The sequence below is a fragment of the Myotis myotis genome, unplaced genomic scaffold (assembly GCF_014108235.1).
Source record: "Myotis myotis isolate mMyoMyo1 unplaced genomic scaffold, mMyoMyo1.p scaffold_m19_p_2, whole genome shotgun sequence".
NCBI classification, from domain to species: Eukaryota; Metazoa; Chordata; class Mammalia; order Chiroptera; family Vespertilionidae; genus Myotis; species Myotis myotis.
In genome coordinates, this window is record NW_023416324.1 from 164,632,644 (window position 1) to 164,648,910 (window position 16,267).

General features: G+C 44.2%; 1 protein-coding gene and 1 pseudogene across 1 annotated transcript in view; both read left to right on the top strand.

Annotated features, from left to right (window-relative positions):
• The first annotated feature begins 1,055 nt into the window (after positions 1-1,055).
• LOC118676258 overlaps positions 1,056-16,267 on the top strand; it is a 53,346-nt pseudogene continuing 38,134 nt past the window's right edge.
• The window catches only part of ACAP2 (ArfGAP with coiled-coil, ankyrin repeat and PH domains 2), a 131,120-nt gene continuing 130,876 nt past the window's right edge, over positions 16,024-16,267 (top strand). Inside the window, exon 1 of the mRNA XM_036349857.1 lies at positions 16,024-16,115. Within this exon, the coding sequence (XP_036205750.1) occupies positions 16,039-16,115 (77 nt within the window). The 5' untranslated portion in view covers positions 16,024-16,038. The remainder of the gene's footprint in view (positions 16,116-16,267) is intronic.

Consider the following 16,267-nt stretch of genomic DNA (forward strand, 5'->3'; position numbering starts at 1 on the left):
CCAACTGAGCCAACCAGCCAGGACAATATTCCTTAATTTGGGACATTATATTACCATTGACACCCTATAATGCTTGCTTTACCATGGGGCAGTGAAAAAAATTGTGAAATTGCTATCATTAAATGGGTATATGTAAATTTAGCCATCCACAGAAAAATGTTTATTTGATAATCAGCTTAGTTATTTGCACTGATGGTGTCATGCAGTTGAATTTTATTTTATTTTTTCTTTATTGATTAAGGTATTACATGTGTCCTTACCCCCCCAAATCCCCCCCCCCCCCCACCAGCTCGTGTCCTCACCCCCCTGGTGTCTGTGTCCATTGGTTAGGCTTAGATGCATGCATACAAGTCCTTTGGTTGATCTCTCCCCCTTCCCCCCACCCTCTCCTGCCTTCCCTATGAGGCTTGACGGCCTGATTGATGCTTCTCTCTCTCTGGATCTGTTTTTGTTCATCAGTTTATGTTGTTCATTATATTCCATAAATGAGTGAGATCATGTGATATTTATCTTTCGCTAACTGACTTACTTGCAGTTGAATTTTAATTTGAGTCTCAAAGTGTCACTATAGGCATCTTCCAAAAGGTTACTCTGTGTTGAAGCATTGAAACAATAAGTTATTGTATATACAGATTATGCATCAGGAATGCAATTAAATGTAGAAATGGCCAACTCTATTTCTAAATTTGACATAGAAGTTACAAATCTAGAAGAGGTTGGCTTGATTGAAGTGTCTGAGGACACAACCTTTAACTGTCAATAGTTTCTAGTTATCAAGAGAAGCTGTGTGGATTCCAGTAATATACAATTCAATTTTAAAAAGAGAAAACACGCTTATAACCCAAGAAGGCACATTTATAAAGCTTGTATATTCTTTGAAATGTCTCAAAATTATACTGTTAATTCCCAAAAGTACTCAAGAGAACAAGATATAACCATAGGTTATGAAAAGCAACAAACCATCATGCTATAAAGTTAGCCAGATGGTCAAAGGGCTGTATAAGACTTCAGGCAGAAGTGAGAGGCTTAAACGTAATCACCGATTATAGCACAGAAGAAAAAAGTGGTACAGTCCTTTCCTTTCGCCATGAGTATGCTCGCGCTTCGGCAGAGGCTTGCCTCCAGTGTCATCCGCTGCGGCAAAAAGAAGGTCCGGTTGGACCTCAGCGAGACGCATGAAATCGCCAATGCCAACTCCCGCCAGCAGATTCGGAAGCTGACCAAAGATGGGCTGATCATCCGGAAGCCTGTGTCTGTCCACCTGGGCCCGCAGGAAGGGCAGGCATATGGGCATAGGTAAGAGGAGGGCACTGCCAATGCTAGGATGCCTGAGAAAGGAACCTGGGTGAGGAGGATGAGAATTCTTCTCCGGCTGCTCGGAAGATACCGTGAATCTAAGAAGAGTGACCGCCACCTGTACCACAGCCTGTGCCTGTACCTGAAAGTGAAGGGTAACGTGTTGAAAAACAAGCGGATTCTCGTGGACACAGCCGCAGGCTGAAGGCAGACAAGGCTCAGAAGAAGCTTCTGGCTGACCAGGCCGGGGCCCGCAGGTCTAAGACCGAGGAAGCCCGCAGGCGCCATGAAGAGCGGCTCCAGGCCAAGGAGGAGGAGATCATCAGGACTCTGTCCAAGGAGGAAGAGACCAAGAAACAAAGCTCCCCCTCTCGTCCCTGTACAGAGTGGCCTTGGCAATTACATGGTTCAGTCATTTAATAAAAGTAGCCTTCACCTAAAAAAAAAAAAAAGCGGTACAATTATGGTCATAGTCAGCATTTATTGAACGAGTGCCATGTGGCATTGTGTTAAGTATCTTTAGAGGTCTTATCTGTCTCAACCTCGGGACAATTCTGTTGGATCAGGGGTGTTTATCTTCATTTTAGTGAGAAAGCTGGGAGCCACTGTGTTGTTAGAACACCCTCCGGGTGCATTGTTATGGCTACGCCTATACTTTTTGGGTTGGGTGTAAAAAGTATACATTTAAATATAACGTATCTATGGTGCGGGTGTTGCAAGTTGGAGTAAGGAAGCCTTACTTTCAGGACCCTATCATCTTAGAGCTGGAGAAGGCTGCCGGGAGAAAGGTGTTGGTCAGGAGGCATGTCCCCGGTGGTTCTGAGAACGGCTCCTCCACCCTGAACGCCCCTGCACTCATACCTGTCTAAAGCCCTCTGATCTTCGATGCCCACTCTAAATGCCAGCTCCTCCAGAAAGCAGTCTCTGGTTACATAAAATGATATATACATGGGAGATGTTTCTAAATGATTAAACAATGAAGCCAAGAATTGAAAGACGGATTTTTACAATTAACTTTGACCCTCGCTCCTTTCCTGGCCTCGGTTTCTTTAAAGTGAAAGGAATCGGTGGCTTAGCCTGTATCTTTCTTTTAGAATGTCTTCTAACCTCTTCAGATCTCTGCCAAAGCTGCCTTAAACAGCAACTCTCCTCGCTGAGACCTGCAGGAGGCGGCTCCTCCGCGTTGGCAGCTCCGCAGGGCGGGGCTGGAGGAGCCCGAGAAGAGGCGGGGGCTCCGAGGGAAGCGCGGCGCGCGCTCACGTGACTTCCTTCCCAAGGAGCCTCAGCTGTCGGCCTCCCAGCAACCGGTGCGTCCGCCTAACGACGCCTGCGCATCCCGGTTGGCCCTCGGGAACGCGTGTAGCCAGAAAGCACCCACGGTCGCTCTGCTCATTGGCTGGGGCTACCGTCGCTCTGGTGCGTTGCCTGAGCGCCCGCGGGCGGCACTGCCGGAAGCCCCTCCCATTGGCCGCTGGGTTTGTGGCTGGCTGGCCGCGGCTGTCACTCCCCGGCCGTTTCCCTGAGGCCGGCGCTCTGCTGGCGGTGGGAGGAAGAGGGGCCGGACTGGGGCCTGACTCGCCGTCGCCGCCGTCTTCGCGGCTGCTATGACCCTCCGGCCAGGCGCCCTGCTCAGCTCCGCGCAGCGCTAGTCCCGGCCGTGCGCCCGCCGTAGCCGTCTGGGTCCCCAGCGCAGCCGCTCCCGCGGCCCCTTAGGCTCCTCCAGCGCCGCCGGCTTGGCGAGGCGGAGGTAAAGGCAGGGTGAAGATGACGGTGGATTTCGAGGAGTGTCTGAAGGATTCGCCCCGTTTCAGGTAACCTGCGCGGCCGCCCAGCGAGGGGCCGGCGTTACGCCGGAGCTGCCTCCCGGGGTGGCGGGGGCGTGAAAGGTGGCCGGCGGGACGCGCGGAGGGCCCCGCTGCCCGCGCCTTCCGACGGGGCGAGCGGCCGTTGTCGCCGCTCTCGACCCCGCGAAGGCACTGCAGCTCCGACCGACCCGTCCTGAGCTGCGAGGCTGCCTGGGAGGAGGACCTTGCCTCCTCATCCCCCTTCCTCGCCCTCTGCCCGGGGCGTAGCGATCCCGAGGCCGGGCGCACCCGCTCTGCGCCGGGGACTGGGGTGCAGCCGCGTCCGCGAAGACTCGTGCCCTTCGCTGGCGCGCGCTCTGGTCCCCTTCCTCGTAGCTCATCCTTCCCCCTTCCTTCCGCTCCTTTCTCGTTTCCACCCCACCCCACCCCTTCTTTAAGAGAGCTTGCCGGGCAGCCTCTTGCAGTTCACTTAGTTCCTCTTTGCGCTTTTCCACTCTCCTTACCCCGTGGAGGAAGTGGGGGTGGTGGTGGGGGCGGCGGGGGGGAGGCGAACTGGGACGTCGATTTCTGTTGCGTGCGAATCCCCAGCCAGAGGGGCTCCCAGGACGGCGCTGGCGGGTGATTTGCGCCGGGGTCTGGGGTGGGGGCGCTTGGACCAACCACATTCTGTGGGCTCGGTCCGAGACCGTCTGCTTTGCTTTCCACTTAAGCTCTCTGAAGCGGGTAGCGCTGTGGAGAGGCATTGGATGGAGGGGCGAGGAGGAGGAGAAACAGTGCATTTCTGTGTTGAGGACGGAAGTAGGCTCTGAAGGTTGCAATTACGTTCCTCTTCCCGCAGCGCCGGCCCGGGAGGGCCCCAGATCACAGTCGGATGCCCCCAGCGGGTCTGTCACCCGAACTGGCGAGGGGGCGCTCAGATTCCCAGGGGCTGCCCTCCCTCCCTCCTGTGTGAGAGGCCGCGGTCCCGAGGGTGGCCAGACGGAGTACGCGCTCTTTCCGTTTCGGGCATCGTAGGAAACTCCTGAATTGTTTGGAGAATGGAGTTTGCTTGATTGTATTTTGCAGTGTATTTACAGGCTTAGGGTTGTCCTTAGGCCTTAAAACTTCCGTTGGCATTGACATTTCTTGAAAGCGTCCCCAGAGCATTGGTGTGTGTGTGTGTGTGTGTGTGTGTGTGTGTGTGTGTGAGAGAGAGAGAGAGAGAGAGAGAGAGAGAGAGAGAGAGAGAGAGAGAGAGAGAGAGAGGTCTCTAGGTCAAGCCTGCGTTGTCAATTTCTTGCATCCTCTGCCTGGGAACTAACTGTTCTCATCCTTATCACTGTTAATTAGATTTCCCGTTCTTTTTTCAGTGAAAAGCAACCTATTGTAAAACTAAGGAACTCCTACTTCTAAGAGAAAATTTAAGAACACGGAGGTTTTGACTTTTGTTTAGTTGTTAATTAAAATTTTTTTAAAAAATTGATTTGAGAGAGAGGAAGGGGGGAAGAGCTAGAGAAACACCACTTTATTTTTTTCAATTGCTTCTATAATTCATTGGTTGATTCTTGTATGTGCCCTGACGTGGGGGTGGGGGTGTGGGAGAGGAGATTGAGCCCACAACTCTGGCGAATCTAACCAGTTGACTTACCCAGCCAGTGTCTTGTTATTAATTTTATTTGTAATTTAGGGCTATTGCTTGTTACAAGCTGCACCTGGTTTGATTGCTGTTGGTATTAGCTTTTGAAACTCTCATGTTCTGCGTGAATTGAAGGACGCCGGAGACACTGATGGATTGTGTAAGACAGTTTTACAGGTTAGGTTTCAGGATTGTGTAGCAAATGAAGTAATTTTTAAAGCATATCTTATAAAGTTACACTTTCAGTGACATTTTTATTAATATGAATCAGCTATTTGTTGTGTGTGTTTTTTTTAATGCGGTAATCACAGCCTTTTTCTCCTAGAGAAAATAGCGTTGTGCGGTTTATTCCACATTTTAAATTTCATTTTAAAAAGAAAGTTGAAAGAAGTGACTTGGAGAACTTCTAGCCACTGGTGTTGGTCATAAGCCATATGATATATTTTATTTTATTTAGGGAGAGGGGGAAGGAGGAGAGAGAGAAAGAGAAAGATACATTGGTTGCCTCCCACACCCACCCTGACCTGGGATGGAAGCTGACACTTTCGACCTTCCCGTGCAGGAGATGACGCTCCAGCCAACTGAGCCACATAGGCCAGAGCATATCTTTGTTTTTTTTATATAAAGTAATCATTGAATATAAAATAAAAGGAAAAGATACTGATTAAGTTGTATTTTAGTGAAGTTTTGAAAGATGTTTCTCTTTCTCTCTCCCTCTTTTCCTCTCTTCCTCTCTCCTTTCCTCTCTCTCTCTCTCTCTCTCTCTCTCTTTTTACTCTCTCTAAAATCACACACACACAGCTTCTTTAAAAACTGGCTTTTATCTATTACCTAGAAATTTCTCCCCTATCTTATTATTATAGGACTAGAGGCCTGGTGCATGAATTCGTGCACAGGTAGAGTCCCTTGGCCTGGCCAGGGATCTAGGCCTTTCTGGGGGGCCAGCCGGGTGTGTGTGTGTGTGTGTGGGGGGGGGTGGACGCGGAGGTTGACTGGCTGGGAGGAGGGGCCGTGGAAGGTTGGCTGTGGGAGTGCACTGACCACCAGGGGGAGCTCCCGTGTCAAGCATCTGCCTCCTGGTGGTCAGTGTGCATCATAGCGATTGGTCGACTGGTTGTTCTGGTTGTTCAGTCATAATGGCCGCTTAGGCTTTTATATATATATACAGTATATAGATATTTTTATATCATTTTATAGTAATTCTTATTGATTGATTTTTAGAGAGAGAGATGAAGGCAGAGAGTGAAAGAGAGAGAAACATCTATTTATTGTTCCATTTATTCATGTATTCATTGGTTGTTTCTTATATGTGCCCTTACTGGGCATTAAATCTGTAACCTTGGCATATTAGGATGATGCTCTAACCAACTGAACTAATTGGCCATGGCCATTTTGTAGTAATTTTAGTGTCATGTAATGCAACTGCATTTTAGTTTTGAGTGTGGGAGATAATATAATTTTCTTTCTATTGAAAGCCACTTGTCGTAATACCTTTTACTGAGTACTCTAACCTTATTGATATAAAATTACACACAAGCACATATACATACACACATACATACACACATACATACATGAGTCTTTTTCTGGGTTCTATTCTTTTCCATTAGTGTACTTATCTGTTCTCTTGCAAATACCATTAATATTTTAGTTGCAATACTTTATGGTCTGTTATGATATCTGGTGGGACAAGTTTTCCCTTGTTATTGGTTTGTGCCTCCCTCCCTCCAAATTTAATGGCTGTTCTTGAATATTTTATCTTTGCAGTAGTTTCTTCAATTTCAGAAGTGAGTATGTCTTTCTATATATTTTGGTCTTACTAGTATTTTTGAAAACTTTTTGTAATGTAAAATTCATTAATGATCCAACTATATGCAGTTTATAAGAGACATATTTTAGATTTAACCACAAATAGGTTGGAAGTAAAAGGATAGGAAAAGGTAAAGCATGCAACAAGTATCCAAAAGAGAGCTGGAATAGCTATACTAATATCAGATAATATAGATTATAAGCCAAAAATTACTGGAGATAAAGGACATTTTATAATGATGAAAGGGTCAATCTATTAGGAAGACATAACACTTATAAACTTACTAGGGGAGCCCCAAAATACATGAGGCAAAAACTGCAAAAAATGAAGGGATAAATAGACATTTCAACAATAATAATTCATAAATACTTTCAATAATGGGTAGAACAGCTAGGCAAACGATCAACAGAATAGATAGGACTCCGTGGATATCTATAGAACACTACACAGTAGCAGAATTCACATTTTTCTCAAGTGCACAGAAAATATTTTCTAGCATGGACCATATGTTACACCATTAAATAAGTTTCAATACATTTAAAAAGGATTGTACTAAATATGTTCTTTGACCATAATGAAATGAAAGTAGAATCAATAACTAAAGAAAATCTGAGAGATTTACAAATAGGTGGAAATTTAGCAACATACTTATAAATAACCAGTGGAGCAAAGAAGAAATCACAAGGAAATTAGAAAACACTCTTAGACAATGAAAATAAAAACACAGCATATCAAACTTATGGGGTATGGCCAAAGAAGTGCTTAAGAGGGAAATTTATACCTGGAAACACCTACATTAAAAAAAAAAAAAGAAAAAAATCTCAATCAGTGACCATTTATATTTCTATAAATTAGCAAGCACAGCACTTTAACAGTGGCAGCAAAAAGAATAAAATAAATAACCAAAGAAGTGCAAGACTATGTACTGAAAACTACATAACGCAATTTAAATAAAGAACTAATTAAATGGAAAGATGTTCCATGTTTATAGATCAGAACACTCAAAATTGATCTCTAGCCCTGGCCAGCTCAGTTGGTTGAGCATCTTCCCATGTACCAAGAGGTTGCCAGTTCAATTCGGGTCAAGGCCACATGCCCCGGTTGCAGGCTCAATCCCAGTAGGGGTATACAGAAGGCAGCTGATGTTTCTCACTCGCTCTCTCCCTTTCCCTTCCTCTCTCTCTAAAATCAATAAAAAAACTAATTAAAAAAATTTGATCTCTAGACTAAATATAATCCCTATCAACATTCCAGCTAGTTTCTTTGAAGATTGCCAAATAATCCTAAAATTGATATGGAAATGCAAGTGACCCACAATAGGAAAAAAAAAAAAAAGGCTGAGACAGAAGAAGAAAGTTTGGAGAATTCACTTCCTGGTATAAAAACTTACTACAAAGTTATTGTAGTCAAGATAGTGTGGAACTGGCATAAGGATGGTAGTATAGATCAATGGAATAGAATTGAGAGTCCAGGACTAAACCATTATGTTTATGTAAACTGATATTTGATAAGGATACTGATATATTCTGTTTAGAAAGAATAGTCTTTTCAACAAAGGGTGCTGAAACAACTGGAAATCCATAATGCAAAAAATGAAGTTAGATCCCTACACCATAAGCAAAATTAACCCAGAATGGATCATAAACCTAAATGTAAGAGCTAAAACTATAACATTCTAAGAGGAAAACAAAGGAGTGTACTTTGTAACCTTGAATTAGGCAATAGTTTTTTAGATATGATGAGCTAAAGTACAAGCAACCTGAACAATAATTGATGAATTGGATTTCATCAACATTTAAAACTTTTGGGTTTCAAAGGACACAATATGGGTTCCAACATAGGTTTCTACTCCAGTACTCACTTGTCTGTCTCTTTACTTTTTGGGGTAGCAGTTTGCCCTGTGACCTCATTTCTTTCATGGATCAAAGAAAAATTGTTGCTTTTTCTTTGTCCAGTGTTCTATTTGTTAGGATGGAGTGGTAACATCTAAGCTCCTTACATGCTAATCCAGAAGTCTCAGTGTGATTATGTTTTTAATTTTTCTGTTAGTTAATAATGTCAAGTACTTTAAAAAGTACTCATTGGCTATTTGAATATCTTTTGTGAAATTCTGTTCAAATCTCTTAACTCATTTTTAAAAAAAGGGTTGTGTTTAATTTTTGAATTGAAGTTCTTTATTCTGGATACTTGAATATATATGTCAGATACATATTTTGTGACTATTCCCTTTCCTTTTAAAAAAATAGATACTATTTTTTAGAGAAGTTTTAAGTTCACAGCAAAATAGGATGACACAGAAAATTTTTATATATTCTATATCCCCATACATGCATAGTCTACCCAGTTATCAACATCCCTAATAAGAGGGATACATTTCTTACAATCAGTGTACCTACACTGTCACAGCTTATCACCCAGAATCCATAGTTTATACATTAGGGTTCGCGGTTGATGTACATTTTTTTAAAAAATATATTTTATTGATTTTTTACAGAGAGGAAGGGAGAGGGATAAAGAGTTAGAAACATCGATGAGAGAGAAACATTCATCAGCTGCCTCCTGCAACTCCCTACTGGGTATGTGCCTGCAACCAAGGTACATGCCCTTGGCCGGAATCGAACCTGGGACCCTTGAGTCGTCCGCAGGCCGACGCTCTATCCACTGAGCCAAACCGGTTAGGGCTGATGTACATTTTATTGATTTCTACAATGTGTAATGATATGTATTCACCATTATAGTATCTTACAGTATAGTTTCCCTGCCCTAAAATTCCTGTGTTCTGCCTATTCCTCCCCTATCCCCACACCCCAACTACGGATATGTGTACTCTTTTTCATACATAGTTTTGCCTTTTCCAGAATGTCATATAGTTGGAGTCACACAGTTTGTAGCTTTTTCAGATTGGCTTCTTTCACTTAGTAATATACACTTAAGGTTCCAACATGTCTTTTCATGGCTTGATAGCTCATTTCTTTTTAGCACTAAATAAATACTACATTATCTGGATGTACCAGTTTATATAACTGTGTAAGTGCTGAAGGACATCTGGTTGCTTCCAAGTTCTGGCAGTTCTATATAATAAAAGGCTAATATGTAAATAGACCGAATGGTGGAACAACTGAACAACCAGTCGCTATGATGTGTGCTGACCACCAGGGGGCATGCGTGGAACATGGCGGGCGTTGGCTGCAGTGGGATGGTGGAGCAGGTGGTGGGGGGGGGAGGGCGCGCCAGACCAAGGTGGGGCATCGGTTGCTGTCATTGGGGCGAGCCTCTGGTGGTTACTGAAAATTCTTTGCTCCCATGCGCTGCAGTCCCGCCTGGTGCTCACACTTGCTGCTGGTGCCGGCCCTGCTTGCACTCGCTGCTGGCGCTGGAGCCGCTGTTCACACCCACTGCCGGCGCCTAACGCTGCCCCGATCGCTTGGTGCCATCAGTGGGTGCAGGTGGCGGCTGCCAGCCCTGATCACCCCTCAGAGCTTCTCCACCTCCCCCTGCTCCTGAGGGGAGATTGGGGCCGGCAGCCGCCACTCGCACCTGCTGCTGGCAACGGCCCCAATCTCTCCGTGCCTTCAGCGATTGGGGCTGGTGCCTTCAGCAGGTGCTAGCGGGGCTGGCGCTGTCAGCACATGGGAGTGGCGGTGGGAGCGGGGCTGCCGGCAGACAGGGGACCGGGAGCCACAGCGGGAGGGGCCAGATGGGGCTGCGGAGGATGATCTGAGACCCGCCCCTGTGCCTACTGCAGCTTCTCGGCCCACAGTTCCTTTTAAGGTGCATGAATTCATGCACTGGGCCCCTAGTTATGAATAAAGCTGCTGTATACATCTTTGTGCAGATTTTTTGTGTGGACATAAGTTTTAAAATTATTTTGGGTAAATACCAAGTAGTGCAATTACTGGGTTGCATGGAAAGACAATATTTAATTTTGTAAGAAACCCCCAAACTATCTTCCAAAGTGATTGTGACATTTTATTACTTTTATTTTTTTTAATTGATTTTAGAGAGGAAGGGAGAGGGAGAGAGCGAAACATCCGTCGGTTGCCTCCTGCACACACCCTGACTGGAGATGGAACCTGCAACTTGGGCATGTGCCCTGCCCAGGAATCTAACCCTTTGGTGCATGGAACAACACTCAGCCAGCTGAACCACACAAGCACAGTTTGTGTGCCATTTTACATTCCCACCACAGTATTGCTCCACCAGCATTTGGTATTGTCAGTATTCTGGCCATTCTAATTAGGTGTGTAGTGGTATCTCATTGTTATTTTAATTGCATTTCTCTGATGGCATATTATTTTTCTAGTTGAGTTTTAAGAGTTCTTTTGTATATTTTAAATAATAGTTCCTTGCCAGATAAGTATTTTGCAAATATTTCCTCCAAGTCAAGGCTTATCTTTTTAGTCTCTTCATTCCCTTTACTTTTTCGATAATGGGAATTTCCTCTGTCTTTTTTTATATTGGATTCGGTTTTCATGTTATCTTTTCTGTTTACTTTTTTTGGCAGAGCATAGTTTTCATTACCTTCCTTTGAAAAGGTGCATTTTTTATTTTGAGACTTTATATGTCTGAAAATGTTTATAAGACTAAGTTGAAACCATTTTCCCTCAGTATTTTTAGGCAGTACTCCATTGTCTGCTGGTTTTCAATGTTGCTGTTGACACATAGGGTGCTGTTTTGATTTTTTGATTCATTTTTTTGTCTCTGAAGGTTTTTTAGATTTACTCTTTATTTCTGGTATTCTGAAATTTCATTATGATGTGCTTTAGGATGGGTCTTTTTTATGTATTTTCTTGGAGACTTTCAATCTGAAAACTCATGTCTTTTGGTTCTGGGGAAACATTATTTCTTTGATAATTAATTTTCCTCCTTTTTTGTTACTTTTTTCCTAGAATTTTGATTATACTCATATTTTGAATTAATTATCTAAATTAAAAAAAATTTGTCTTTTTATTCGAAATTTCTGGATGATATATGCAACTTATTTTCTAACCCTAGTTTCCACAACTTCTTTATTACTGTTTGAATATTCCTTTTTAATATCTGCTCATTCTTTAACAGCTTCTCTTACAGAGCTGAAGAAATGAATCATAGTTAACTTTTTTTCTCTCTGTATTATCTCTTTCCTTTGTCTTTTTTTTTGTTTTGTTTTTTGTTAATCCTCACCCGAGGATATTTTTTCCATTGATTTTTTAGAGAGACTGGAAGGGAGTGGGGGGGGGAGAGAGAGAGAGAGAGAGAGAGAGAGAGAGAGAGAGAGAGAGAGAGAGAGAGAGAGAGAAAGAAAGAGAAAGAGAGAAAGAAAGAAAAGACTGATTCATCGATTGGTTGCCTCCTGCACTGCCCTGACCCAGGCCAGGGATGGAGTCTTCAACTTGACCAGAATCAAATCTGCGACCCTTCAGTCCATGGGTGGATGGATGCTTTATCCACTGAGCTAAACCTGGTAGGACTTCTCTGACTTCTTTATTTTTATTTTTAATTTTTTAAAATTTTTATTGATTTCAGAGAGAGGAAGGGAGAGGGAGAGAGAGAGAGAAACATCAGTGATGAGAGAGAATTGTTGGTTGCCAACTGCACACCCCTTACTGGAGATTGAGCCTGCAACCCGGGCATGCACCCTTGACCGGAATCAAACCGGTACCCTTCAGTCCTCAGGCCGACACTCCATCCACTGAGCTAAACCGGCTAGGGCTTCTCTGACTTTAATGAGCCAAAGCAGGCTAGTGTATCCTCATTTCCCCACCTAGTCCCTCTCCTGTTGCTGCTTCTATGCTAGGCTATTCCTTGTTTTATTGTCCCCAGCTTTAATAATTCTCCTCTAAAAATCACCTGGACTGAAATCTTCCCTGCACGAAGTCAAGAAGCCACACACTACTGAGGGGCCCTAGGCAGACCGTTTGGGGCCAGGCCCCCTTTCTGGTAACATTATTACTATTATGTCTTCTGTTCTTTGTCCTTGTGGATTAGCAGCCCCTTATTTTCCCCTTTTAATTGGAGTTCTGGAGAAAGTGGAGATAAATAGGTATATTCAATCTGTGATGTTTAACTGGAAGTTTCTGTACTGTTGATAGGCAAAGCATAATTTATACAAGAGAACACTCTTCTCGGGGAGTGAATATGGACCAAGTGGGCTGTTGAGGAAGATTACCTGTTTGACTTCCTTTTCACTTACTGGTTGTGAGACCTTGGGCAGGTTTCTTTCTTTTTCTCAGGCTCAGAGAATGAGAATAATACTGCATGACTGAGTCCAAATGCCTTTCACTGACTCACTTAATGATGTTAATTCCCCTTCTTTTTCTTGTATCCTTGAAGAGTAGCTTAGATAATTTAGTTATGCTGTCGGTTTCCCATGTGGAAATAAACTATTGGTTGGAAGCATCTAGGATGCATGAAGGATTTGGCATATTGTACAAAAGAAAATCATCAATGTTGTGGATAATGAAACAGTAAAAGTAGACGGACAAAACTTCAGTCAACTTTGTAGGAGATCAGTAAAGGTCTTACAAAAGGGCCATGTATAGATTTTATGTTTAGAGTATTTAAGAGGTAGAATGAGCAAAAAAGAGGCGGAAAACAAAACAAAACCAATAAACAAAAATGAGGGCACAGTGCCTTTAAGGTTTAACTCTGAAATGATATCAAAAGAAAGGGTAAGTGAACTGAGAGCTCACAGAAGAAAACTACTGTGAGGAAATATGTATGTTTACTTGAGATTACATGAAGTCAGCGCCCATTGAATAGTATCTAGAATGATCTATAGGTTAGACAGATGGGAAACAATGTGAGTTAAATCTATAAACATTGGGGTAAATGAATATATTGAATATGAATAGGAATATATTCCTATTTCAGAGATGAAGAAGTTCTCCCAGAAGAAATTGACTTGATTATAATCTTACTAGAGGCCCAGTGCATGAATTTGTGCATAGGTGGGGACTGGCTGGCCCTGCCCCAATTGGGGCGGATCAGGGCCGGGCTGGCTGGGAGGAGGGGCCGCAGGTGATTGGCTGGCAGGCCCCACCCCAGGTTGGGGTGGGGGGGTTATTGGGGTCGGGGCCAGCCAGCCCACCACCCACAGCCCCTTCCCACAGCTGGCCCTGCCCCAAATGGGGTGGGGAGGCTAATCAGGGGTCAGCGGCTGGGGGAGGGCCTGTGGGAGGTTGGCCAGCCAGCCCCACCCCCAGTTGGTGTGGGTGGGGCGATCAGGGGTGAAGCTGGCTGGGGGGAGGGACTGCGGGCTGATCGGGATGGTGAAGGCTGATCGGGGGTGGGACCAGCCATGGGGAGGGGCTGTGGACGGTGGGCCGTCTGGCCCTGCCCCCAAATGCGGGGGAGGCCGATAGGGGGCCAGTGGCCTGGGGGAGGGGCCATAGGTGGTTGGCCAGCAGGCCCTGCCCCTGATCAGAGTGGGGGGCTGATCAGAGGCAGAGCTGGCAGGGGCAGGGGCCATAGGCCAGTTGGGGTGGTGGGGGCCCATTGGAGACAGGGCTGGCTGGGGAGAGGGTCTGCAGGCGGTTGGCCAGCCAGCCCTGCCCTGTGATGGGTTGGGGGGCGATCAGGAGTGGGGCTGGCTGGGGAGAGGGGCTGTGGGCCTGTCGGGGTGGTGGGGGCCCATTAGGGGTGGGACCGGCCAAGAGGAGGGGCTGCAGGAGGTTGGCCACTGGCCCCACCCCCTTTTGGGGTGGGGAGGCGATTGGGGGGCGGGGCTGGCCTGGGGGCAGGGCCGCAGGAGGTTGGCCAGCCAGCCCAACCCCCGATTGAGCCAGTTCACTGGCCACAGTGGGCATCATAGCAACTAGTCATTCCGGTCATTACAGCGTTCCATTCACTGGCTTTTTATATATATAGTTAGTAATTTGTACCTGAAGTAAGTCAGGATTCTTTATTGAATATGGTCATTTTATTCCTTTAATGTTTACATTTTCTGTGATGCTACAGATGTACTCAAATTTATATTTTTCACTGCTTAAAAAAAATACAGTTCAGTTTGAACTGTAAAATATGATAAAAAAGCTTAATCCAAGGCAGGCAATGGAGAATGGGCATGAGGATAAGTAATACCAAAGATTTTACCTTTGTTTTTCTTTGATGTTTGAAGGCTATTTTTCCAAAGCATAGATTAAGTAGGTCACCTCTTTTTTTTTAAGCACAATGTTATTTCATTGTCTTTTGTTTATCTTTTGTCTTTATTATTTGTTACAAGTTTGTTAGTATTATTGTTGCTCTTTTGAAGATAGTGTGTCTTTTTCCTTCTAGCTGTTTTTAAGATTTTTTTCCTTTGCCTTTGGTTTTAGACAGTTTCACTATGACGCGTGTAGTTGTGGTTTCTGTTGTATTTATCTTGATTGGGGCTTGCAGAGTTTTTTCAATAAAGTATGGTGTTTGTAGAGTATCTTTCATCAGCTTGTAGAATTCCTGTTTATTATCTCTTTAAATATTGCCTCTACTTCACTTTTTTTCCTCCTTCTGGGACTCAACACCACATATGTTAGAATTTTTGGCTGTGTCCTGCATTTCTTTTCTGAAATGTTACGCTTTATAGAGAATTAGAATATTTTCCATTGATCTATAGTCCTGTTTATTAAGCTCATCTCCTGCTGGGCATAAACTGCTGTTAAACCTATCTGTGGAGTTTTTCAACTGTATTTTTCACTTTTGAAATTTTTATTTGATTTTCTCTTTTATAGATCCTTTTTTTCATTTAAAAATCATTTTTATTTATTTTCATTTTTATTTTTCAATTATAGTTGGCATACATTATTACATTAGTTTCAGGTGTACACCCTAGTGATTAGACATTACATACCTACTGAGTGATCATCCCAAGTAAATCTCACACCCATCTGACACCATACATAGTTATTAGAATACTAGAGGCCCAGTGCATGAAATTTGTGCACAGGTAGGATCCCTAGGGGCTGCCAGCTGCTGGCTGGGGCCTCCCTTTCCCCACCTGTTGGCTGGGGCCTCCCTTCACACCCGCCTTGGCCTGGCACTGCCCGCTCACCTGCTCCACCATCCTGCCGCGGTCCCGCTCTCGTCAGGGCCCATCAGGGCTGCAGTGCCTCCACTGCTGCCTGCTGCCCAGCGCTGTATCACTGATGTCTGCCATGTTCTGTGCCGGTGATCAGCTCACGTCTAACTCCCAGTAGGTCAAACTTCCACCTATAGGGACAATTTGCATCTTAGCCTTTTATTATATAGGATTATTGACTATAGTTTCTATGCTGTACTTTATATCTGCATGACTATTTTGATTTTAAATTATGGTTGTATTATATATTCTATGAAGATGTTACGGCCTAACACTTATTGTTTATTCCTGTTTTGGATGTGTTGTTTCTCCACTTTTCTGGGTTATAGATAATATGTTAACTAACAATCTCATGTTACTTTTTTGATGAGTGTAGAAAAATTGTATTATATTTCACTTTCTGAATTTGTCTGATTGTTTCCTCTAGATAGACACAGTTTAAACATTTTTGGAAAGAAAACTCATAGATGATGATGTAATGTGTCATTTCTATCAGGAATCCCATGAAGTTTGTCTTCCTGTTGACAATGCAAAGTTCCATCACTGTTGCGATAGGTAGGACACCTGGGGAGGGAGAGGTTTGAAGTGGGATCAAAGATCAAAGGCCTTAAGGTAGGTAGGAGCTTGATCTTCAAGGGACAAAAAGAAGGCCAATGTGGGCTGAAGCAGAGGGAGCAAGAGAAAGAATGGTAGGAGACAAGTTCAGA